Source organism: Platalea leucorodia, assembly GCF_965183815.1.
Source record: "Platalea leucorodia genome assembly, chromosome: 5".
NCBI lineage: Eukaryota > Metazoa > Chordata > Aves > Pelecaniformes > Threskiornithidae > Platalea > Platalea leucorodia.
This window is the reverse complement of record NC_138827.1, coordinates 96,786,840-96,812,835: the sequence shown is the minus strand read 5'-3', so window position 1 is coordinate 96,812,835 and position 25,996 is coordinate 96,786,840. Positions and strand designations below refer to the sequence as shown.

The following is a 25,996-nucleotide window of genomic DNA, read 5'->3' as shown; positions in this document are numbered from 1 at the left end:
AAATTTGACTCCTTCTTCTTCTCTGCTGATGTTTGACTGAGGTTACCCATAGTGGGAGTGTAAGGATATGAATCTGGTCTCTGATTTCCATATCTCTTTTTTCAGTGGTATATCTACCATAACAGAGTTATGGGATGAGGTGTGTGACAAAGATCATTGCAGTTTTATCTTTTTTTTTTTTTTTTTTTACAGTACGATAGTCAAAACTAATAAAACGACCAACAAATGTAAGATAAAAACATCCTGCATTATTTCAATCCAGCAATTGAATTCTATCAATCAAGCTACCCTTTTCTGTCAGAGAAGCAAACTGTAGAGCTTTATATTGTGCATATAGCATCAACAATAACAAACAAGCAAAAAACTTAGGGTAGATTACATTAGAGTCTAATCTATAAAAGAATTGTACTTCAAAAACTTGGAAAATGAACTAGAAAAGAAAAATAAGGCTTACAGCATATGTGTGATAAGAATAGTCTAGACATCAGTGTATGAATATTGAATCACAAAAACCGAATGAATAACACAGTGATAAGATCAAGTAAATTCATGAAACACAAAGCTGCCAAAAAGAATACGAATATTTAAGAGAAATAAGAATATGCATGGTGTACAATTAGAAGACTAGTTCAGTAACAAGCTCCCCTAAGTTTTCCTTTGGGTATGTTCCAGAGACAAAGAAAAAAGAATTAATCTTAGATCCATAATTAAAAATGATGTTTTAGCATAAGATAGTTTGTCCCTTGAGGAATATAGTAGTAGAAGGAACCTCCTGGGTCACGAACGTAGTTTCTGGTATTGCAGGGGCCTTTCCATATGCTGTCTTTCAGGAATCTATCATGATCCATGTCAAAAGCATTTATTTATTTTTCTGTCCCTGCTGTTCCCACTCAAAGAGGAGTTCCAGAACCTGATTATGGTAATAGCTAAGAACATTCTCATTTTCAGCCAGAATTTATTAATGGCCAATTTATACCCATTTGTACTTCTGCCAATAGCCCTTTAGCTTAAATTATCTCTTTCTCTGCTGTTGATCCTCTGATATATTCGTAGACAGCAGTCATAATTCCTCTTCGTTTTTGTCTCCTGGCACCAATCAACACAAAAAAATTCAGTCTCCCCTCAGATTGCAGCTCTCCGTTCCCCTGCTAATCCCTGAAGCCATTCTCTGATCCTGTTCAAATCTGAGTTTACCCTGCAGCTATCCATCGGGGTGGGCACCGCCACAAACGGCTGCATCCTGGAAGAAAAGGACTCACGAGCATCCTGGGCCTTGGTATCAACCCTTTCCCTATGGGAAATACTTATCCCAGTGCTCCCAGTGATGCATTTCCCTTTTTCCCAAGCAACGTTGCACTGGTAGCTCGTAGTCATTCTCTGATGAACTAGTTGTTCTTTTGTTGTTTCAAATTGTGAAATCCCAAACTGACAGCAGAAGCTTTGCTATTATTCCCTAAGCATATTATCTTGCACTTTGAACTATTAAACTTCAGCCAATTTCTGTTATTTACTCCAGCTCTGTATCATTGATGATTATCAACATTATGTAATCGGTAAATTTTAATTTACAGAGTACTGTGAAGTTGTGTGTACTCGCCAACATATATTTTCATTACAAAAAGAGCAGTATAGAGTTTATATATTACATATGTATTTATGAAACATAATTGGGAACCCACTATAGCCAAAAGGCCTTATTATCATCCAACTGGCTCAGAAATAATGGCATCTAAATGCATTTCGCTGGGTAGGAATCTAGTCCTCTTTCATCCTCTCAGGAAAGGCAAAGCTAACTGAGGTATCTTCATAAATCCACTCTACTGCTTGACAATCCCCAAGAGCCAAAAAAGCTTCCCGTTTTAAGAAAATGCAAGCTGAACTCCTTTTCTTGTTAATAGAAACAGCCAAAACATCTAAGCTTGAGAACCTGGTGTGAACCTATTGTGAACCTCATGTCAGCTCAGGAGGAACTGACAAAAAGGATAGTCAGATCAATTGGTTAATCCTTTCATTAAAAAGCCATTCAAGAGAGAGTTCCTTATATCATTCATCTTGAATGAACTATGATAAGCCGTGTATTTCCTTGAACACAGAAGGAATAAATGAAGCCAGGATTTTATTACTATGAAGTCCTGTGGGAGCAGTTTGTCCAAGAAGCTTACAGCTCCTCTGAGTCATTGTCAAAGGTATATCACTTTAGGGGAGGTGAGATCAGCAGCATCTTTGCCTGATTGACTGCTCTCCTACGGGACTAGATACCTGGGAGCTAGAGGGATGTGAAAGTCAGGGAGCGTAAGATTGACATGGGTGTCTTTGAGAAAGCAGGGTGGCTTTTGTGGTAGAGCTGGCGCACAACTTTAGAGAGGCTCGTTCATGGGGATGTAGGGAAGAAAAAAATGCTGCCCTTCATGTCTCCTGTGGAAGAAAGAAAACACTGAACAAAATGACCTAAATCAGAGCTGGATGAATTGTCAGTACTCCCTGGGCTTGGAGAAAATAGATCCTCCTAAAGGCATTCACAACTCCTTCTGCTACCCTGTATTTCTGCAAATCTCATGCCTTGCTCTGCAGCTCCAGGTCTTGAATTGTGGGTCTCCTTGTGAGCTATAAAGCTCTGTCCTTTTGCTTTCCCTCAGTGCAGCATCTTCCTTTAAATCTTCCAGCAGAAATACCATGCTTTGACAAATTCAGAGGTTTCTGTAGCTGTAATAAAAGTGGAAAGCTCAGTGATGCTCATTCTTCACTGCCTATGTACTTTGTAAACCATTTCACTTTGAGAAAGGGAGACCAAAGTGGGTGCAGAATTTTACTCTGATCCAAAAGCAAGGTGGGAAAGAACAAGAAATGAGGGTCCCTGGCTTTTATCTCTTTAAATTTTCTATCTGGAGCATTAAAAATATCAGTGTTCACTGCTTCGTGATTTTTCTGTGCCTCCTCTCCTCTTCCCAAGAAGCCTGTTACAAATCTAACCAAACCATAAATGTATACGCTGTCTTCCATAGCACGTCCTTCAATGCTTCAGACATTTTCAGGGGCAAGCAAACTGTTTTCTTCCAAAGGTTTTCAGGATCAGTTACTTAAAATGAAGAAAACAAAAGAACTTGTGAAACAGAAGATATATTTACTTACCCTTGATGATAATGTTGTATTTTTTGCTTTTCCACTTGTGGATTCCCCTGGCTGGTTTAGCAGATCAGGGGCATGAAGGTGTCTCTCACACAGGCAGTAAGAAAGCTGTTCACTGGAGCGGTGAATGGAGACAAATTACTGTTGTAATAATATGGTGGATAATTTGGTGGGGGGGAATATTAATTTGAAGTAGAAACGTGGTGGTCAACAGTGCTTTTTAAATGGATTTGTGGGAAAGTCTGGTGTGTTTGAAGAATTCCCGGCTGGCTGCCTGGCCAGCCCTCTGCCTCCAGGGACACTGGTAAAAGTAGCTGTAGTGTAAAACTTGAGGCAAGTGATAGGTTGCTGCTTTTCCTAGCTGGCTAAAATGAGAGAAGATGACTTTGTTTTTCTCACTGGTCCAGTTTTAACTGTCTCAAACCATTATCGAAAGTGGACCACGAAACATGGCTTTTGAGGAAACAAATTTGAAGTGAATTCCTTAATTGATCAGTAGGATCAGCCAGTATTCACAATGAAGGGAATGTAAGGACTTGCGTAGGAGAAGGCAGTGGAACACCTCCTCAGAGAAGCCCTTCCTAAAAGCGTGGCAGATGGGATGAGGACACCAATGAAGTTGTGAGAGACAGCGTGAAAAATAGAAAAGTGCTGAAGGAATGAGGGTTGAGATGTGTGACAAGAAATATTTTTGGCAGAAATGGTCTATCCACAGCACTTCAGTTATACTAACTGTAAGGAAAATGCAACCGTGTTGTTGTTAAAAGCCACCCACGTGATACTACAATGACTTAAAATCAATGAAATACAACAGTTTTTGTAAATATATGAGCAGATAGGCTAGTTTTATTAATTTTCCCTTAACGGATCTCACATGGAAATTTATTGTTGCTGTTCTCCAGCAGCCTTTACCGGCTGTGTGCTGGTCCCACTATTCTGGTTTAAGCTGCTGGCTGTCTGCATCCATTATGGAAAGAGTGCAAACAAGCCAAGTCCTGTTTGTGAGTCAAATAGTTATCATCCAGTAAAAGCTCCTGGCTGTATAGCGTAAGGCAAATATTTGAGGAAGAAAATTATAGGTTGTAAAGGGTGGTTGATCCATGTTTGCTTAGAAAATGAAATGTATATGTCGATTTTGTTCAGATAGAGATATTAAATAAACAGATACCACCTAATCTGCCTTGGTTCCAGCTCCACACCTTGGAGTGCAGTCCCATTTTCGGTTACCTTTAGGGAGGTTTCCTGGTTTGCATTCTGTGTGGGACTTGTTCTTGGAAAGGTGCAAGAGATTTAGGGACTGGACTGGGGACAAGAAACCACCAAAGCACGCTACGGCCAAAAAATGTATTATCTTCCCATTCACAAGGGCACAAAAGGCAGAGAAATAACCACAAACCACTTGAAAAATGGGCAGGTTTAGACAGTGGATGGTTTATCAGCCTGTAGCCAGTCTGTAGATTGTCTGGATTACAGAATTCTAGGGAATGCCCTGGGATAATTATGCGAAACCTCTTTGTTTTTAGAATGGTTGCATTATAGTAAATAGTAACTTTGGGTGCCAGCCACATCCACTTTTCTCCCAAAATTTCAGCTTTGACAGTGGCAGACATTCCAGAATTGAAGCCCCAGGGCTCAGATGCTGATGCAGACTCTTCTTCATATTCATTTTCATACTACTCCCAAGTAGAACTTGGGATGAATGATGATCAGATGGATTAAAACTGCCCCCATATTGAACTACAGATTTCTCTTCTTCTTTAGGACATACCCAGTTACATAAAGCCAACCCTGTAACAGAACCTTTCTTTGTCCATTTGCAGGTTATTTTCTGAGCCTTCTGCATGTAGGTTTGAAAAATAGCTTCAGATCAACACATTAAGCTGTTTACCTCAATCCTTTTCTTATTTTCCTGCAGGAAAAAATGTTATTACTCATTAAAATACAATTTTTTTGATCAGCAAAATTATTGATACATGTCATGCAGCTTGGGGCTGGGAAGTGTTTTGAGGTTTTTTTAGTTTGTTTTCATGCTGGAAATCATTACAGTGTATATTTCTACAATATTTCCTCTGGTTGTTAGCATCACACCTTGTGCTGATGATAGGTATTTAAGCAATAGATTCTATGAAGGACTTCAATAGTAATGACATATACCGTGTCCACTGTTTATCCAACACTACGTGTCCAACGTTAAATTGTTGAGCCAGAACGTATTCCCATTGATTGCTGTGAAGGTTATATGTGTATCAGTAAATCAAAACAAGCTTTAAAAAGATAGAAAATCAATTGATATGAGGAATAGGAAAGACAGAGATGTTGAAACCTTTCTCATAACCTTGGCTGTTTTTTATAACTATAATCTAACTGTTGGAGCTTTGGTGGTTTTTTTTCCCAAATCATTGCTTTGACTGAAAATGACTGATGTGCAAAAAATGGATGTCTAATCAGAGCAACAGTACACCTCGATAATAAACTTGTGAGCAACTTTTGATAGAAATAAAATGCTGATTTCTACTTATTAACTTGCTGAAATGCAGTTTTCAAAGCAAGCATTTTGCAATGTATTATGTATCACATTTCCAACAACAGCTAATGTAAATAGTGGTGTTTCCTTCCTGAGACATGTACTTACATATATATAAAAGTTTCTAAAGTTTGCAATTTAGGAATAATAAAAATGTTTAGTAACATTTTGCTTTAAATAACATTATTACAGAATTGCTACCCAAATGCCAACAGATGAACTGCCAGTACAAATGTGCCATTGCCAGGAACGGCACCAGGTGTTACTGCGGAGATGGATATGAAACAAGCAGCGATGGAAGAAGCTGCACAGGTAAAGAAGACACACACTGTAGCATTAGCACCCAGGTGTCCTAATGGTCCCTGCTGGCCCTCAGGGGCAGAGAGGCGGCGGTGGGCTGCCAGCTCTGGCCAGCAGCGGGCTGGCCAGCACAGCCGCTTCCTCGCCCACCTTCAAAGGTGTTCGTCAGGAATGAGCGTGGGCTTGTAGGGTCAGACAGGGGGAAAGAGTCCCCCTCCGAAATGAGAGTCGGGGCCTCCCTGCTGATCCTTTGGTGCTTCCGTGCCCCAGCGGTAGCTGTTCTGAAGTTACTGGGAGGAAAGCATCCTCAGCCAGGCTGGAGGAGGCGGGGAGCGTTTCCCACTGCTCAGACAAGCTCACAGCTCATTTGTGCGAGCTGCTCTCCAGATCTCACCACCAGGAGACCCTGTAAAACTTGTAGCGTTTCGCCTTGTGCCCATAAAGTCACATCTAGATTAGAATTTGATAAATGAACACTCCTAGATCATACAACTTAGCGGGGAATGATATTTTGGCGCAATTAATTGCAGACTGAAATTGGTGTTCTTTTCCATTTTATAAATATATGACTTCTTAATCCTCTATCCAGGTATTTGTTTCTTGTTTTATTTTTTCTCTTTTTATAAGCAGATTGGAGTTCTGTTGCCTTATGTATGTGCTCATTACCAATCACTCCTCTCTCCAAGTAATAGTGCTAAGCCAGATTCTTCATAAATATAATTTATTATAAGTTCTTTTGCTCTATGGTTGTCAAGTTTTGTGATTGAAAATATATCTGAGGAAATAATTTCAACGGCAGTTTTTTAAAATGCCAATTTATTACTTAAACCCTCAACCACTGTTAAATAGCATACCTTGATTTTATGACATTATGCCTATACAACCTAGTTGAGAAAATTGTTCTTTATATCTATTAGACAAATATATAGGTTTTGATGTAGTGGATGATGGTTTAATGTAGAAGTTGTGACAGTTCATTTAAGGAACTATAAGACATTGCCAGCATAAATAGGTTGAGAAGGATAATAAATTATTTCCTCTATTGAAATGTTGCTTCATTCATCGATCCTGATAACTAGTGGTCTCTAGAATTAACAAGAACCCAAATGTCTCCCTAACATGATGTAGACATTGTCTACTACTTGAACAAATGAAGGTTTAATCTTTCAAAATTAATAGCTATTAAACTTGCAAACTCCTAGCCTTCTATTTGATTACTGGAGTAATTTCAACAGCCAACATCCGTGGTAAGGTCATGGCTTGAAAAGGGAGAAAACATAAAGCATCATACCATAATGACTTAATGACTTAAACTTTTCTCTTAGAATTCTGATTTTTTGTTTAATTTCTTTTTTATCTAATCCTTAAACATGATCTCGTTAATGTCCCTTTAGATTTGAATGAGTGTAATACATATGGAAGCTGTAGCCAGATGTGTACAAATACAGATGGATCATACACTTGCACCTGTGTGGAGGGTTATGTGCTTCAGCCTGATAACAGATCCTGCAAGGCCAAAAATGGTAAGTTTTAACATCTTTTTACCTTAATGAAAATATTTTGTGTTTTGGTCCTATCTAGAGGATACATACGGGACAGAGAGGAACACAGAAGAGGTGGACTTTCCTTCACTCTACTACAAGGAGCCACAGCAACCCTAGAAAAAACTTTTCACATAGTACAACAATACTCCAAGGGAAATATTAGAAGTTATTATATGGTTATTATTAATTAAAGTGAAATAATCAATTCAGCCAAGATTAGAACATTTCCCAGTTTTCCTGTTCATAAATAAATCAAAGATTTTCCTCACACAAACAAAACAGGCTGTTTACTCTGGGAAGACAAGGGAGATATTGAGAAGACAGAGGATATGATTGTGAGGTAATTGTACCCTTAGGATAGAAAAAGACATGAGATTGCGTTCTCCTTGCAATATCCCAAGAGGTGAATTTCGTGATATACATATTCACACTAGGCTTTTTGTTGCTTAGCGCATGTTTTCATTAGTAATGGTGAACTGGGTATTTGAGGAAATTAGTGAATTGTGTTTAATGAAGCGATATTGTGCACAATATTTTCTTACTCAGCATATTGAATTAATTTTATATTAAAAAAAAAAAGTTCCTTAAGCAATTATTCAACATCCACAATGATTCAACAGCCAATTATAAAGCCATGTTTGTTACATAGTTTTTGAGTCTTCCTTTTTGTAGTTATTTTGCCATCAGAAAATAGGAAGGTGTACTGTTTTTTTGAGGCTTTCTCATGTAAAGAGCATTGCTAAATATGTTCTGACTTGAGCACCAGTAAGAGTTACAGAATTTTTTACTGCTTGTACTGTTTTGTATTGATCCACACAACATAGCTGAGCAATTTTTTAAAAATCCACAGCGAAGTATTGTGAGATAAGAAAGTCCATACGAAGTAAAAATATTTTAATATTCTTCTTCCTCCACTACATGAAAATCAATAATGCAATTCTAGATCAGGAAATCCTCATGGTGCCAGTACTGGGCTTGAGATGAGCCTTTGAGTTTCCCTTCTTCGATCCTGCAGACCATGTAACAACTGAGCGTTGTAGTGAGCTCTCAGTGTCTTGGTGGTGTTGATGAAATGAATCAGATTAACAGAGAAAAACTACTCCTCTTTCTTAATACTTCATCATGTTTATTTTATGGTAGTTTTTGTCTTTTCTGTTATTTTCAGAAGGGAATCGCTAGTCGGTCAGAGAAGTCACTGCAGGACAGTACAAATCAAGATCATGGTGCTGCAAAGGAATGAGTGTTGCTCATTACACTGGGTTTTTGTGTAAACACAACTTTTCTTTGAATTAATGCTGCATTAAATTATCAATATAATTTATATTTGGGTCAAATACTTCATAGGGCACAGAGGTCAAAACGACTCCTGGCACAGTAATGAAGGTGCTTTTATCGCAGAGCTCTGCAAGAGCTGCAATGACTTGTAATAGCTTATGTTGCTTCACTGGGCCTGACTTACAGTGTGGAAAATAGTGAAGTTTCCATATACCGGCAGGTTGCTTCCCTACACCCTTACCGTTACATTCATAGCTTCACTGGTCATACAAGGTGCTTTTCACAAGTTTCTGCCTTGTAGGATAAGGTTTCAGCAGGGACGAAAGCAAAGCGTGGCCCTGCACAAATAGACTGGTGAAAAGTATCTAAAATGTGTAATGGATCACAAGTCAAAAATGAGTCCATGTCATCTCGTTGCGCAGGGGAAGAGGTACTACCCTGGCATGTAGAAATAGGATTATTACTTCCAAGACATATGAGGTAATCCTGCTACTTATTCAATGATGGGAAGTCTTCAGCTGGAGTATGACATCCAGTGAGAGGCATCCCACAAGGCAGCTGTGGACCAATAGAACAGGATCCAGGAAAAAAAGGTGTCTAAGAAAAAAAAAAAAAAGACACTTAGAAAGATTATCAACATTTTTTTTTTCCTTAAAAAGCCTAAAGAAAACAAGGATGGAAAGAGCAAGCTATCAGCTTTATCTATATTTGACAAAAGTAGTTGTCAAATAGATAAAGAAAATGAGCTAAGAAATATTCTGCTCTATGTGTAAGAGCTATGAAAGATAAGAAGCAGCAGTAGAGGTTTAGGTTAGATTAGGCATTATGTAAAACTTTCAATGTTAATAACAGCAGATCTGCTAAGAATATGAATTACCGTCCACGTTGAGATCCCAGATACGGCACCATACGCAACACCAAACTGTCGGCCCTTTGCCACATCTTAGTTGTCTCTGCAAATTGAGCGGGAGGTTTCTGAATATTTACAAGTAGAGAAGTGGGGGACATGGTGGAGGCCCCGGTTACCGAAGGTGCTGAGCAGGTGACACGTGTTTGTGAGCATGGGTCTGGAGGAGCCCTGCCCTGGGGCAGGGGACGGGGACGGTGGCCACTGGAGATCGCCTGCAGCTCTTGCACGGCCTCGGAGCCCGTCCCCGCACAACCGGCTTTCCGCATGTGGTATGGTACAATTAGCAAAGAAGTTCACAGAAGCTACTTTTTTTCACTACCCTTCAGGCAGCCAAATGCTTGGCTGTGAAAGTGGTAAGCTTTATCCCTCATTAAATTCTGCATTTTCTTCCTCAGCTCATTTAAATAACTTTGCAGCCGGAAACTTCTAGCTGCACAGTACCTTTGGGAAGGACGTTAAAATAGGTATCAAAACAGCTGGGGGCACACCGTGGTTTTTTCCAGACTTCTTAACCACATTTTCTTTTATGAATAAAGAAGCAGTTAATGACTTCTTCCGAGGTGCAAATGAAACAAAATATAGCTTTGCTGAACAGAGTTTTAGAACTTCTTTGTTTACCAAGTTTGTATGCCTATATTGCAAGGCCTGCATTTGATGAAAAGAATATTTAAGGAAACAAAATGACAGAATTGGAAATCTTTAGCTGAGGAAAAAAAAAACCATCTTTCTTCCAAAAGTTCCTGGTATGTTTTAGATCTGCATAGCCCATAGAGAGAGAAATGCCACGTGATGAGAAACATCTGTCATGTAGATAAAGCAGGTGAACCAATAATGACTAAAGCAAAAAGCTTTTCCTGATATTTAGTAAACAGTCATCATTCTTAAATTCATTTCACAAGACAGTTTTCTTGTAAAATCTCACAGAACCAAGTTTTGAGGGTTTAGAAATAAAGCAGCCGGTTTGTGGGGCATATTGTGGATAAACATTGAAAAATAATTTCAAAATAAAATTGGGCTGCCTTTTATTCTACACTACTAAATATTTTTCAGACTTTTATACAATACATGTATTGCTAAGAGCAAAGTACTTATAATTTACAATGCGTACCTCAGGAGAAGGGTTTTTAAGCTGCTTGTAAACACTGAATTCTGTTTTTTATCCTTTTCATATCATTGTAGTGAATAAAAAAAAAATTGCTTCCATTTCTGAAGCTTTTCTTCCAGAGAAGCAGGACTGTTGGCAGAGCAAAACGCCTCAGGTTCTGATTTGTTGTGACATCACTTATTGATCTGTATTTTAGACAAGATCAGGGAGGGGGGAAATGCAAGTCTTTCATCTTTTCCACTACTCTATCTTAAACATAATTCAAAGGAAGATGCTTTCATTTTAGTCAAGAGGGATGAATCATAAAACTTTTTTGGATTAGAGAGCTATTCACTTCTTATGTTTCCTATAAAATGGGGGGGGGAGTAAAACTCCTGAAAAGATAACACACATGATGTCCAGTTATTTGAAAAGCTGCTGTCAGCTCACTGTAACTCATCCTAGATCTGTCCACTAAACTTTTAAGATTTGTAGATTCTGTTCTTGAGACACAGACAAGCAGGTTTTGTGAGGGAGAGGACATGATTTTTTTTTCATCTTCTTTTCTGTTTTTCATCTGCATTATACAATACAGTAAGATGCTTTACATATTTTTTGTCTTTTTTGGAGGAACTTTTAATATTTTTGGCATAGTTTTATCATTAAAATAATTTTACTCTTTTTTTAATAAGTAGTTATGAAATCAGCCTTTGTCTGAGCAACACTGAAACAAGCAGGTTAGCCACCCTACTGTGAAAAAACATGATGAACTGATCCAATCCATTGAATTATTTCATGTATAGGCTGCTTGAAAAATATAATTTTGAGCTCAGTAATCGAGTTTCTGGATACGTTCTGCCAGAACGCAGATGTATTTTTAATGTTTAATAGTGCCTGCTGAGCAGAACCTCTTAGCAGTGCCACGAACCCTTATGATTCCTTTGTCTGCAGCCAGGTTTGATTACAACTGTTGCTCAGGAGGTTTGACGCTAATTCTTTTTCAGAATTCCCTTATGTCGTAGACATTAATACTAAAATACAACCTTTCTCCGGAGTTTAGTGAGGTATTAAATCCTCGTTACAGTTTTCAATAGGTCAGTTCAAAGCCATGCGAGGAAGGATATGGTTCTCTATTGCAACCTCAGACAATTGAACAACCATGCTGGCTTTGTAACTGCAAACAGCTCCTATGTAGCTGCCTCCTCTTGACGGCTTTATAGATCACAGAAAGTGGAAATATCTTGCTTAAAACAAAGTATAAGAGCAAAAATAATCAGAGTAAAGGATTTTTCACACTGTTGGTGGTTGGGAAAGGAGTGATTGAATCCAGAATTAGGCAGTGGTATTATTTTGTGGGAAAAGAGCAGCTGAGCACAGAGCTGTTAGATAGAAAAAAAGAATCCCCCAAACTTAGGAGGCTGCAGATGGAAACACAGGGGAGTGGGTGATAGAGACAGAAGCTCTTAAGTCTGGCTCTCTTCTTCTAATAGGTGGCAGAAGTTTTGAAGAAAGGGGGGAGAGATATACATACACCAGCCACCTGTTGACTGCAAATGGACCTACCAGGCAGATTCCAAATAAAATTGCTTGCTAAGAACCCAACTGCTTTCTCTTTTGGAAAAAGCAAGACTAGGGAGCTTCACTCGTGGCTTACACCACAAGAGGTTGATTCACAAATCAGTTCAATCCCTTCAGTTGTTAGACATCTTCCAAAATTAAAAAAAAAAAAAATCTTATGCATGGATATGACTAATGTATTTGTGGAAGTGAATTTGAGGCAGATGAGGATGGTCAGTAAATTTGCAAAGTCATGTTAGAGAAGTGTGGTTTTGCAGATGTCAGTGTGGGATTCACTGGGGACGGAAAAAGTATGGGACAAGGTAGAATATACGTTATGGAATGAGAAACAATAGGAAAAGAATAAATGAAATCCACTTTAGAAAGAATACATGCCGATCCATTATAGCAAAGAACCTTTTTATGTAAAAAAAAAAAAAAAAAAAAAAAAAGGTCAGCAAAAGAGATGTTTCAATAAAAGCAGATAGTACCAAAGAAGAGAATTTAACACCTACGTCTGTGGATTTGAGTGAGACCACTGAGCATTCACTGAAGCATTTTTTTTTCTCTTTAATCAGACTTGCTGATGAAGTATTATTTGTCAAATCCTTTTATTTATGCAAATTTTTTTCACCATTTAGGCAGCTGGAATTGCTTAGTAAAATTTTGAAAACTTTATTAAGTAGAATGTTGATTGAAAGTACTACGTTTCAATACAGAATTTAAACATTGATTTATTCCTTCGAATACAAGCAGATTACATTGAGGTGAGAGCTCTTGACTGGGCATCACAAATATTTTTCACATACGCTTGCAGCTGCAGTGCAAGTTTGTGGTTTAGGGTAATTTTTTTAAATACAACATCCAAAAGTTTGCCCACTTGACAACTTTATTTAATTTAACAAATGAACGAGGACAAATAGGAATGTTGTAGTGGCATTGACCATGTTGCAAAGGACAACTTTCCATTAAGTGATTCACATGAACGTACCTCATTGCAAAATTAGACATCACTGTTATTCCAGTTAAACTGGAAGCAATTTTTAAGAGTCACCCTGTCTTCCTCTGTCAGGGAACCTTCTCATAAGGTCCTGCATCAGCTGAATCTCAGTTGGAGCAGGACTTTGAATGCTGAACAACATCTAATAGGAAGGGGATATTTCAGCAAGCAGTTTCTCTGTCCTCTATCTTAACACGTACATCTGTCTTGATGTTTTTTTCCAGCCATTTCACATAATATTTTATGTCAACAGCAGTTCTTCTTTATAAATTGAAGCAAAGCAATGTTACCAATGCTGGCATATGGTTTTGATATAGATGTCCCTCTGACAGTTCTGAATTAAGTGGGACCTTATTTCAGTTTAAAGTACTAGTCTAGATCTAGAACAAGATGTCACTCAATTTCAGACCGTATGAAATACACCACATGTAACAGACTCCTCATCAGACGGAGACTAATATTCATTTGCAGTTGACTAAGTCAACTGGCATTGGTGAGGCCTCACCTCGAGTCCTGTGTTCAGTTTTGGGCCCCTCACTCCAAGAAGGACATGGAGGGGCTGAAGCGTGGCCAGAGGAGGGCAACGAAGTTGGTAAAGGGTCTGGAGCACAAGTCTTATGAGGAGCGGCTGAGGGAGCTGGGGTTGTTTAGCCTGGAGAAGAGGAGGCTGAGGGGAGACCTTATTGCTCTCTACAGCTGCCTGAAAGGAGGTTGTAGCGAGGTGGGGGTCGGTCTCTTCTCCCTAGTAACAAGTGATAGGACAAGAGGAAACAGCCTCAAGCTGCGCTAGGGGAGGTTTAGGTTGGATATTAGGAAAAACTTCTTCACTGAAAGGGCAGTGAGGCACTGGCACAGGCTGCCCGGGGCAGTGGTTGAGTCCCCATCCCTGGAGGTATTTAAAAGAAGGGTAGAGGTGGTGCTCGAGGACATGGTTTAGTGGTGGACTTGGCAGTGCTGGGTTAATGGTTGGACTCTGTGATCTTAAGAGTCTTTTCCAACCTTAATGATTCTATGATTCTAAGTCAGACACATAATTTCAGACCAGCCCTGGGTGTTCGAGACAGTAATGCAATTAAAGATACACCTAAAGCGAGAACAGCTGCTTTTGTGCCCAATAGCGCTCATCATAACACTAGAAATATTTTCTCTCAATGAGAATTGTTTGTTCCTCTGTGTGGAAAACGTAGCTTTTTAAAGTTTTAACTGGAACTGGAAATTCTGTATTTTAAGATACTTATTCTTCACTATTGGGGTCTTATTTCCTTATTATTCACACATTGCTCAAGTATTTTTACAAATTACTGGCAGGATTTCTAGGTAAAGTGATTCAGGTGAATGGGACAACACTTTGAGTTGCATATAATACCTTAATATGAATTGCTTCTTCGTATTTTTTGTTTGTTTGTTTATTGTGACATTAATGGTAACCCAATGGAAACTACACATTCTCTGTTCCCTTTTTGCTGTCAGGAAACTCCACTGCATGATGCTTTCTCCTTTATAATGCATGTTATTAGGCCCATCATCTGTATGATGTAGCCACGGTTCATTGCATTGGGTTTTCTGTTAGGTTGGTTTTTGGTTTTTTTAGCAGCATCAACTTCTCAGTTTTTGTCTTATTTTACAGATTCTAATATGAAAAGTACCTTACTATTTCACATGTACTCATAAGTTCTGCAGATTTTCTTGGCCTTCATTCTTTTAGAAATGCCAGTAATCTGGATAGAAATAATTTGCATAACTTGTATTTCATTTTATGACTTAGGCATGAAAAATGTTGCAATAATGATACTTGGAATTAAACAGAAGCTGTGGGGCTAGGGTAATTAATTTTCTTTAATGATGTGAACCATTAGAGCAGCAGGATAAAATAGACTAGTAATTTGGAATATATGATAGTTATGAAAATAAAAACAAAACCAATTTATTATATCTCTTAAAACATGCAGGTAAGAACATTAAAAACTACATTAAAACTGAACAGATAAACAAGGTATGCACAGTCTCTTAACCCTTTAAATTCTCTTTACTTTGTTTTTAGAGCCTGCTGATAGACCTCCTCTTCTTCTGATTGCAAGCTCTGAAACAATTGAGGTATTATATCTTAATGGAAGCAAAGTGTCTGCCCAAACTCCTGTAAAAGGATCTGCAATTCTGACACTAGACTATAGCTACAGAGAGGACACAATTTGTTGGATTGAATCAAGAGATCTTTCAAGTCAGCTGAAGTGTACCAAGATAACAAAAGCTGGAGAGTTAACAGATGAGTGGATAATAAACATTGCTCAGTATCTTCACAGTAAGTATTTGACAGTGTTTTAGCAAAACAGTGGCGTCTGTCTTGGCAAACTGTTGCAGGAGCCTTCAGAAGTATTTTGGGGCTTGCTGTTGAAAATAGTCTTAAGGCATTAATAATTGCAACTCATACTGAAGCACTTTTATGTTTCTCACTCCTGTATATATACATATATTCAGTGTGACTTGCAATATTTATATCTATGCAAAGTTTTTAAAGATGTGCATTTTTATAGACTAAATATGATGTGTGGAAGTTACAAAAACGGCAGTGTGATAGAGGAAGAAATGTAAAATGCTTCCTTTTCCCTGGCAAAGTAGTGCTACGTAAAGCTTGAAAATGATTCTTTGCTACTGGGACAATATTAACAATGAATTAGAGAGACACATGCTTATCACATTTGCTGTCAACTATCATAGGTATGTTAGTTCTTGAAAATAACAAAATATTTCCTGACTTACTGGAAATAAATTGCTGCCCTTTTTTGCAATAAAGAATAAAAATTTTAAAAGACCTAAACTCATTATACTGAATTAGTCTTTGGCATTACAGCATCATTTCTCAATCAACTTTTCAGTTTGTGGAACACTGTTATCTTCTGAAGGAGGTGTTCATCCGCTTACACGTTCTCATGTGAACAGACTGCAAAATAGCATGCAGTCAAAAAAAAAAAGCCATTTTCTTCATCTTTCACAGAAGAGGTGTCCACAGATCAGCTTACAAACCACAGCACTGAGGAGTGCAATGGTGGTGTTAGTAACAGGCTTCTAAAAACTCAAGACTGGAAGCTAAGACTGGACCTAAGATTTTGAAAAATCCTGCTAAGAAGAGATGGGCATCAAAGAATAACTCTGAATGGTCTCGAACTCTTTGACCATCCAGTTCAGGAATATTCAAATCACAAATTTGATTATAACTCTTGAGGTGCATGTCAAAGTGATAAAGTCTTCATAGAGATTGTGCTTTAGACTATCAAGATAGCTGTTGTAGGATGTGGTCATTTCTGCAGAGTAAGGGGTGGGGTTTAACCTATTTTCCTAATTATAGATTTACCAGAATACAAAATTAAGTTTAGAAAAAAATAGGGTTTGGGTTTTGTTTTTTTGTTCACTACTTATTGTGACTAATCTGCTTTTAAAGGACTCTCTTATCCTAGATGTATAGTTGTATTTTTTTTTTTTTGCCTTCTTCGTATTTTATTCAGGTTTTTTTTTAATGTATTTTAGAGAGCTTTTCATACTTTAGATATCTAAGAACCCTATAAATCTTGGTGGTAGTATTTGATTGTGTTTTTTTAATTCACTCTGTTATTGATATTTTATTTTCTTTCCCTTTTAGTAAGTACAATCAAATTAACTACGGTCCTTAGCAAAATTTGTTTTGTATCAAACTAGATGTGTGTCTGTTCTGTCACTTATCTTCATCGTCAGAGTGGACCTTAGCACCGTGTTTTGTAGTTCTCCACCAGCTCTCTCCTGCATTTCTCTCCTTCTGTTCTCTGCATGTGAAGAGAATTGCTAATCTCTGTGGTGTTGAGATCTGCATTAGTGCATCTGTTTGCAAAATTAAGGCTGTATGATGGGTTTGAAATTAATACAGTGCCTGGAATTAATGAGCTAATCGTTTTTCATAGTGCTAGTACACATCAGCCTGTGGTCTCTAATATTTTTCTGAAACTTCACTGTAATCGTTCAGTCTTTTCTTTAAATGAAGTCTCTCCTTTAAATGAAGAATAGAAATTCCCATGGACGTGAATCGACTGCAGAGACTTGTTCCAACTTCTTGTTTAATTCTGATTTGGGAAATAGCACTTGGAGACTTACAGAAACATTGCTTGGAGACAGGTTTGGAGCTCTGACTGACAAAATGTAGCAGATTTAGCTGTGGTGGTGTTTTTCCCAGGCACGCACATCCACAGATGCTCTTCTTGGGTTGCTGCAGCAGAGGAGCATCAGTCCCCATGGTCTGAGCATGCCTTCTCAGAGGGACAAGCAGTGTGAAAGCTGCCGTTGTCCCTCTCCTGCTCACAGCTCTGCGGTGATCGGTCTCAACAGAGTGGTTCACTGGGGCATCTGAGGCATGAGACAGCACGGACACCATGCTGCTCCTTATGGGAATAATAACTTCCAAAGGTTCAGTCAGAACTCATCTGTTGCAGATTTGTTGGTTGTGGGGTTTGGTTTTGTTTTTGTTTTTGCTTTTTTCCCCCAGTACTCAATGGTATCAGTACTCAATCAGTACTCAAAAATTATCCACCTGATTAATATCTTCTCTTCCAGACGTGTATCTGGAGTTATGTCTGCAAGGACATGGCAGGAGTCTGGTGTTACTGTATCTATTATACATGCCTGCACACATGTATAGGTAATTTTGTGGCTACTGAGCAATTGAGTTTTAATTTTAAATTCTTCCTTTTCTTCCCTCCACTTTCTGTTACCCATCAGGTGACTTCTGGTATTTCTCTTCATTATATAGCACTACATCTGATGAGGCAAATTAGTTCATTTTCACTCTTTGTCAAGAATTTCAGCCTGAGCATTTTCAAATGCAATTGCGTTCTCTGGCAGCTCAAGCCAAATAAATGGTCATGCCCATGGAGTTATTCACATAAAAATGGAAGATCTGTTCTTCATAGAAAACTGTGGTTTTTGTGTTTATGTGGAACCAGAAAGAGAATGTTCCTAGAAGTACTAGGAAAAAAAGAAAAAAGTGTTATGAGCAGTGTTTGTGGAATTTTGATTTTTTTTTTTTTTTTTTTTTTTATCCCAGTCTTCTAATCTGTTCTTTTTGTTAGTGGAAGAAAACATGTTATCTGCATATGACACAGAAAGTGGTAGAAAAGTCAGTTACAAAGTGATTGGGACTGCTTGAAGTGGACTTACTCAAGGTGTTTGTTTTAGTGAAGGCAAGTAAGTCTTGTAGTTAGGAACAAAGAATGTAGATCATGTTTTAAGACAAAAGACTACATTTATGAAAGCAGGACTATGATAATTACTTCATTTTCATGCTAGGTCATATAGTACCAGCTCTAGGTCGTGAGCATATGATTTGGATTCACAGAAGAAAAGAAATTACAGTCCTTTACTACGTAGCATTCTCCCTCAAAAGACAGTCCAACATGGCTTCATTTTGGTATGTATGTGTCCCAGGTGGATACAACCAGATTCCTTTGAAGAGTGGTGGTAACTTGGTCTGCATCTGTACCTCATTCTGCATACGGGTAAAGGCGGCGGAGAGGCTGATCCTGCACTCGGGTGTCGCTTGCTGCGGGAGAATGGGGTGCAACTCCAGTGGTGGCATTCCTTGTGCTTAGTTATTAAGCTAGTTTCAGGCTTGTGAGATTTATTATATCATGGATAGGTTTATCCTTTAAATAAGGATAGGTTTCTGTAGGCATGGTAATGTCAGGACAGGCATTCTTGTTTTAGCCCAGGCCAGGCATTGTCATGTTGTTTCATCTTTTTTTTTAAGACCTAGAAGTTTTTGGAAGAGAAGCTGGAAAATTTCCTCTTGGAAAGATTTACGCAAACAGTAGGCTTTCAGGGAAGATTCTCATATAAGGCAGGCTTGTGCAACCACTGCCCATAATAACAGGCATGCTGCTTGACACTTTACACTAGCTTACGGTCCACTTCCAGTTAGTAGAGCGAGACTTCCAGCAGCAATCATTTATGTAAAGTGCTACCTCTAGGACCAAACCAGTAAAAATTCTTTTTAGTGGCACAAAGGTGGAAAATCTGTCACGATTTTCTGCCCTTCCAAAGTCATGATGTGCAATCTTATACTAATGCTTTTGTGTGTTGGAATGGGGGGGTGGCAAGAGCAGCATCTTCTGGATAACAGAATCTCCTTCTTCCTCATTTTAATAGGCGTTTTGTGCCTTCATCATTGCAAGTACCAAGCACCTTACGTGCTCTTCAAACAAGCACCAGACAGCACAGCCTGGGTTTTAGGCACTATTCTTCTGCAGAATATAACAAAATTTCTTCTGGGATGATGCTTCAGAGCATGATATTTTCTGCTTGGCTGATATTTGATTCAGGTTTTCTTGGCATTCGGTTATCACAGTACACCAGTACAAATCCTTAAAGGCTTGTGTTTAGCTTTGCCACCTTGTGGTGTTTTATACCTCCAGACAGTTGATCCTACCTCGACTTGGAAGGCACACAGGCTTGTCTGTTGGCAGATGTGCGTGTACAGGACCAATCTGGATGAAAAGAAACATCTTGCTTCTTCCATTCTAATTCAGTTTTAATCTAGCTGCTTTCCCTAGCCTGCCCTACCACAGCACGGGGGAAGAGTCACTCCAAGGTTGGAAACTGGTGATGGGTATGGAGGGTCGGTAGTCTCCGGTGGGGAGAAGTATTTGTCTCTCTGCTTGTGGAACCCAGCACCTTCTCTCTGTCCTTATAAGCACAAGCCAAAGCTGACCTTTTGGCTCTCCCGCTTTTTGGATGTGGTTGCTGTGAAGACCATCAGCCAGAGAGCCCAGAGGATTTGACCAGGACCCAACAGCGTCTGTTTGGTTACATTCCTGTTTTCTTCCATGGTTTTGGTCCCGCTAATTGCCCCCCCACCCCCTGACCTAAAACACTTCCTAGCAGTGATTAACCACAACTTCTAGTGCTGTGTTCAGAATAGCTACAATCATTTAGCTTGGCATTGATGAGGCTCAATCATTGAAAGAAACACTAAGCACTAGGGACGGGGCTTCTGTCAGCAACCTTCCTGTGAAGTTCCTCTGAATATTCATGAGAAATCAAAGCACAGTTTGGCTTACTCAGGAGAACAACTGTGAAGATCTGGGGGGAGGTGTTTATTCCTACATAAAGTCTGCCCTGAGTTTGTCTCCAGACAGGCGTTATAAGCTGTCATATAGTTGTAGAATGTGATTTTTCTTCTTCTTCTGTGATAGACAGCCCATGCTTACAGACCCCCTAGAAGATGAACAGAAATGAGAAGGCTTCATGTCAAAGGTCATTTACACCTCAAATGGCACTTTAGTAGTGTTCAGAGCATCTGATACGGTAATGGGAGCCAGAATGGGATGTGAGAAGAGTATGCTAAAGAAATATCACAGTGTACTTGTCCTGTATATGGCATCTACTTCGCACTCCTAGAGCCCTGGCTGATCTTGCATTGCTGTTCTTGCACTTCTGGAAAGACTGGACAAATGCTGTTTCTGGGATAGCGACCTTTCTTACTTTGTCCAAAGGTTTTTGTTTGTTGTTTTGTTTGCTTCTTTTTTTTTTTTTATAGTGTCAATATCTCATTCCTAAGGGCTCTAGACAGAGCCATCATTAAATATACAAAACTAAGATACTTTTCGCATGAATTTAATGTTTATTCAGCTTGAATTTCCCATCTCCTTTTACTGTCTCAGTCTCCTGAGGTCCTGCAGTTCTTCGAATCTGACCTTCCTCTTTACTATTCTCAAACCTTATTTTTATTATTGGACTTTATCACCTTGTTATTCATGTCTTCTTCCAAGTGACCTGTCAATGTCATCTCACACAAGTTCCAGCACAGACCACTGTTGTGGAACTTGGTGATGCTTAATGGGGAACCAGGTTTGGCCCCCATCTTAGGTAGTTACATGGGTCCATCACCATCATATGTGTAAGACTACATCTTTCCTGAGTCTTCCCTCATGTCTTCCTGAATGCCTCTTGGGATTTTCATATGTTTCCATGTTTACATTTTGTTTTAATTTCCCTGTGCTTTTACTTGTTCCCCTTCAGAGCAGCCACAAGCCCAGATCTTTAGTTGGATGTCCATACTCCATGGCCTGATATGGGAAATGTTTTCTTTGCCTCATCTTTGCATCTGTCCATACATTCATTCCTTATTCTGGTGTACCTGGACTTACAGAACTTTTGATCCAGTATTTGATACGGCCTTAATGAAGTGCTTTCCTGGTGCAGTATGGACTTTTATTTAGTGCAGGAAGCAATGCTATCTGATAATTTTCCTTTTGCATACAGTTTTTCTGTCCCCAGTAATGACAACGCTCCTTTGGAGACTCAGACCTGTATAGAAACTTCCTTTGATCAGTATGCTCCTATCTTTAGCTCCTGGCTAGTCTTTTCTGATTATTGGTTAGTCATAGCCTTTTTGATGATCATCAGGTTTACTAGAAGAATAAGGGTAGTTCATGTCTTTTCATTCAACCTTCCTATTCCAACAAGCACAATCAGTTGGATCTCATCCTTTGACCATGTTGGGTCCTGCAAATCCATTATCTTGTTTTATGAATAGTATTCATATATTCGGGTGTATATCTCAATGCTTAATGGTATTTGCACAAAAGTTAAGATATAATCTGTATGTCAGAGATCCTAAGAGAGCCTTGCGTATATTAGGAGCTTCTAAATGTTAGCTGTGAAGGATCTGTCTGCTTGTGGTGCATCTTTTGGATACAGTCCATTCAATTGGACTTGAGGATCGTGCTACCGGTTTGAATAGTGTCCCTGTAACATTGCATGATGTCATTTTGAGGCACAAGCTTCCATGGAAGATGCCCTGAATTGGTGGCATTTCCCCCCAAAGTTAGGTTACCTGCACATTAATCCTTTTTGACACAAGAGCTACTTATTAACTGCTTGTTAATTGCCAGGAGTGGAAATTTTCAGTCATTCAAAGATATAATACTACTATTTTTTCAAGCTTTGTTACTTATCCAGCTTCCACAACTGATCTTTCACTGACATCAGTCAAAACATTGCTTCTGTTCTTAGCAAAGCTGGCATGCTGTCTATTTTCTTTTTATATGCTTTTCAGTAGTCATGCCCTGGACAGTTAATTCTCAGGTGGAGTACAGAAAATAAAATGTCTTATTTCAATGGCATTTCTCAGTGCAAATTTGTGATTGCTTCCCCCCACCTCCCAAACTCCTGGGCTCTGCCTGGGACAGTCTCCTGAATGCTGTCTCTGCAAAGCCTGTGTCTCTTCATGTCCTTATTCTCAGTGCTGCACTGTCAGATTCCCTTTTCCCAGATTTGTCAGCTTCTTAGCTGACCAGTTTTGGACTTCCATCTTAATTAGCTTCATTAATGCCCTAACAGTAGGACATGACTGTATGTTTTGTGGGTCTTCCTTACATCCCAACTCCTCCTTGGTAGAAAAGCTCTTGCACCAGGGAGGAAATCCAGGAGCAAGCAGGCTATCTCCCACAGTAGCAGAAGGATTTTGTAGATAAAAAATGGACACTTAGTCATAGTATCAGTAACCAGGTAAATTTATCTTTATCAGGCATAATGCTGAGGGACTCTTCCTCTCTCTTAAACTGAATTGTTATACTGCTTGTAAAACAGTAACATTTGCATTTTGTTAACAAAGTTTTGAAGATTGAATAAAATAATTGTGGGGGCTGTAGAGATCTAATGTATAGATAACTAAGTTGCCACAAATATAAAATGCCCAGTTCTGTAGTGAATATTTTACAAATGCATTTATATGCCAGATACAAGAATAATGAAATGTCAGTGAAAAAACCAAACCAAACCAAATCAAAACACAAGTAATTTTTTTTCTGAAATGTGGAATTAAATAATGCATGTTTTATGGAATTAGACACACATTTTCCCATAAGCCTTTGACATCCCTATGCACCATGTTGGCTTCGTTCTGATTTTTACTTGGTAGCCACTGGAACTGTTCTTTGTAATATGATTTTCACAAAATCTGTACTTGTTCTGCTTCTGTAAATTCAGTGTGGACTTCAATAACAGGCAACAGTCTAGGGAGACGCAGACATTTGCATAGCACAGCCTTCTCAGAGATCAGGAAAAATGCTCCCTCGTTCCTCTGATTCCAGTGCTGGTTGAGTCGTTTCTTTGCTGTCTGCTGGAACCAGAAAGTCCTTTTGTTTGTAACATGCTGCAAATGAAACAAGAACAGAATAGTGTTGCCTTTTACAACCAAAACTTGTACTCTCTTCTGATCCTATGCAGGACCTAAGCAACTGTCTAGCTACAGTAATTGTTAAAAGCCCTCTACTCCCTACGCTACAGCTTTCAGGCTCTTGGGATGTCCTCAGTATTCACAGAAGCTTGTCTTCTGCCTTTCTTCTAAGGGAGGAGATATACGTAGGAGATATGTAGGAGACATATAGTTATAACCTGCCCTTTTCAGTAAAGTTGGTTATGAACTTGAGGCTTCAGGTGCACACTCTTAGAAATTGTCTTCAATGGCAATAAAATACCTGATTAATATTTTAGTATTAGATACCGTCAATGAATTGTGTATGCATGAACTTTTTTCATTTTCTACTGGTACTTTATTATTTTATGTATAAATTTCACATTTTTTTATGCTATAGCTAGTGGTTTTCTTCCTAAGTGGAGATATTTCTTTGTAAATTCATGTCACATACAATGCTAATCAAGTTTGTTTCAATTAGACTAATTGACAGCAAATTTGCCACTTACTTCCAGATGTTACTTTATTAATGCAAATATTTCATTCAGACTTCATCCAAAAAAACCCACTAGAGTCAACTGAAGAAGTCAAGAAACCTTTCTTTTTACGTAATTTACTTTGGATTATGTCATTAAAATTAGTTGTTCTGCCTCCTAAAGACTTTTCTCTGAGACAGAGATCATAGAACACAAGTTGCACCAACATTGCAATAAAATTAAAAAAGAAAAGTCTGTGGCTTCTACAAAAGTACTTTTGTCTTTATAGGAAAGAAGGGGACATAAGAAAAACTATAAACCCAAAATACTGTTTGTTTACATCCAACATCATAACTGGTATCATATTTTGATACTAAAATATGGCACCAGTTGTGAAGCACTTAAGCAATTACAGACCAAAGTCCATCCCAGACAGAGATTTATCCAATAGCTAAAACCATAAGGAAACAGTATGTTTTCAGCAAAAAAACTGAGAAGTTTTAGGAATGCGCTGTGCTGTGTCTGCTATATACAGAACTGAGCCTACAGGACATCAGTGAAGTGACCGGTAGTGAATTGGCACAACCCCTGTTGGTCAGGGACTTAATCACACGTGTTATGACCTTGCCCTTCTATATCAGGTGCAGAGTGATACAAAAACTCTGCCTGCTGCGTGGTTTTGGGGAAGCAGCAGGAAGAAAAAAAATCTGCTTACATAGCTGCTGCAGTGAAAAGGGTATTAGAATAAAAACAGAAATAGTATGAGTTGCGATCTAGCTGGTGGCCTCTACTAATTGTGTTTTGCAGCTCATGTTTTGATCTGATGCTTTGTATTGCTACAGGGAAAAGGGTAAATAAAGATCATGCTTTTCATAAATGAATAAGAAATTGCATTAATCCAAGTAAAGCTGAAATCAGAAGCTATGCATCTGATAAAATAAAAAACAGTTGCAGCATCTTTGTTACTGCTTTTTAAGAAATTAGATAAGCTATATCACTTTAGGCTGTGGGCTAGCCTGCTTTCCGTCCTCACTGCAGCTGGGGAGTTTCTGTGCTGTACTGGAGCCTATGCTGGAGACACACCAAAGAGTTTGTATGGGTCAGAATGGCAGAAAGGGCTTGCTCCTTACTTCGTACTTTATCAGGAGCTCTTACAGAAAGAGGAATTGCATATTTGCAAAAGTTGATAAAATTGTGATTATTATTTGCACTGTGGTGGACATGGCAAATTACAACCACCATCTGATTTGGGGGTTTAATATATGATTTCTTTTTTCAGTTTTTAAGTTCTTTGAATGGCAGAAGCAATGGCTAGCTCAAAAAGTATTACCTCCAGTTCACAGAAATATTCTTGTCTTCTCAATCCACAAAACTTACATTGTGGTTTTCTACTTACTATGAAAGAAATTTGATTTAAAACTTAATCTTTTGACTTCAGCTTTGGAGTAGAACCTGAAATGCTGAAACCCTTATGGATCATGTCAGTTTTATGAAATAAATAAAAGGGAAGAACAAATCCTATCCTTCTCACTATTTGTCAGTTAGGTTGAATAAAATAAAATCTTGGGTTGGCTTTACAATTTTCAATGGTGATTTTAGTGAAGCACTTATTCTGAAATTAAAAAATTACATGCAACAAATCTTTTAAGCAAGGTAAATCACTTTTGCTAAAGCCAGGCTTAAGCTATATAAATTTTCTTGTTCTGGAAAAAAGCATTTTAATCATTGTAAGTAATTAAATGAGAAGAGAAGGACAGAATATGCAAAAGGATTGGTCTGTTTGTGCAAACCTGAAGCCCTGCATTTTATCAAGATGTCACAGAACAGCTGTGGTTTGATGTGTTGGGTTAGGCATTCACCATGACAGTTCTCCAGCTGGTGGTAAAGTTTGGATAGTCTTTGCATGTGTAATTGCATAACATCTCTGTCACACTATAGAAGCAAAAATAATGAGCTGATTCCGAGGTGTGTGGGGATACTTGCC

At 38.5% G+C, this 25,996-nt stretch overlaps 1 protein-coding gene across 1 annotated transcript in view; it reads left to right on the top strand.

Moving 5' to 3' along the window:
- LRP1B (LDL receptor related protein 1B) overlaps positions 1-25,996 on the top strand; it is a gene marked incomplete at both ends in the record, with an annotated part of 755,097 nt that overhangs the window by 372,070 nt on the left and 357,031 nt on the right. Inside the window, 3 exons of the mRNA XM_082312062.1 lie at positions 5,843-5,962; positions 7,345-7,473; positions 15,362-15,619. Coding sequence (XP_082168188.1) covers positions 5,843-5,962; positions 7,345-7,473; positions 15,362-15,619 — 507 coding nt within the window. The remainder of the gene's footprint in view (positions 1-5,842; positions 5,963-7,344; positions 7,474-15,361; positions 15,620-25,996) is intronic.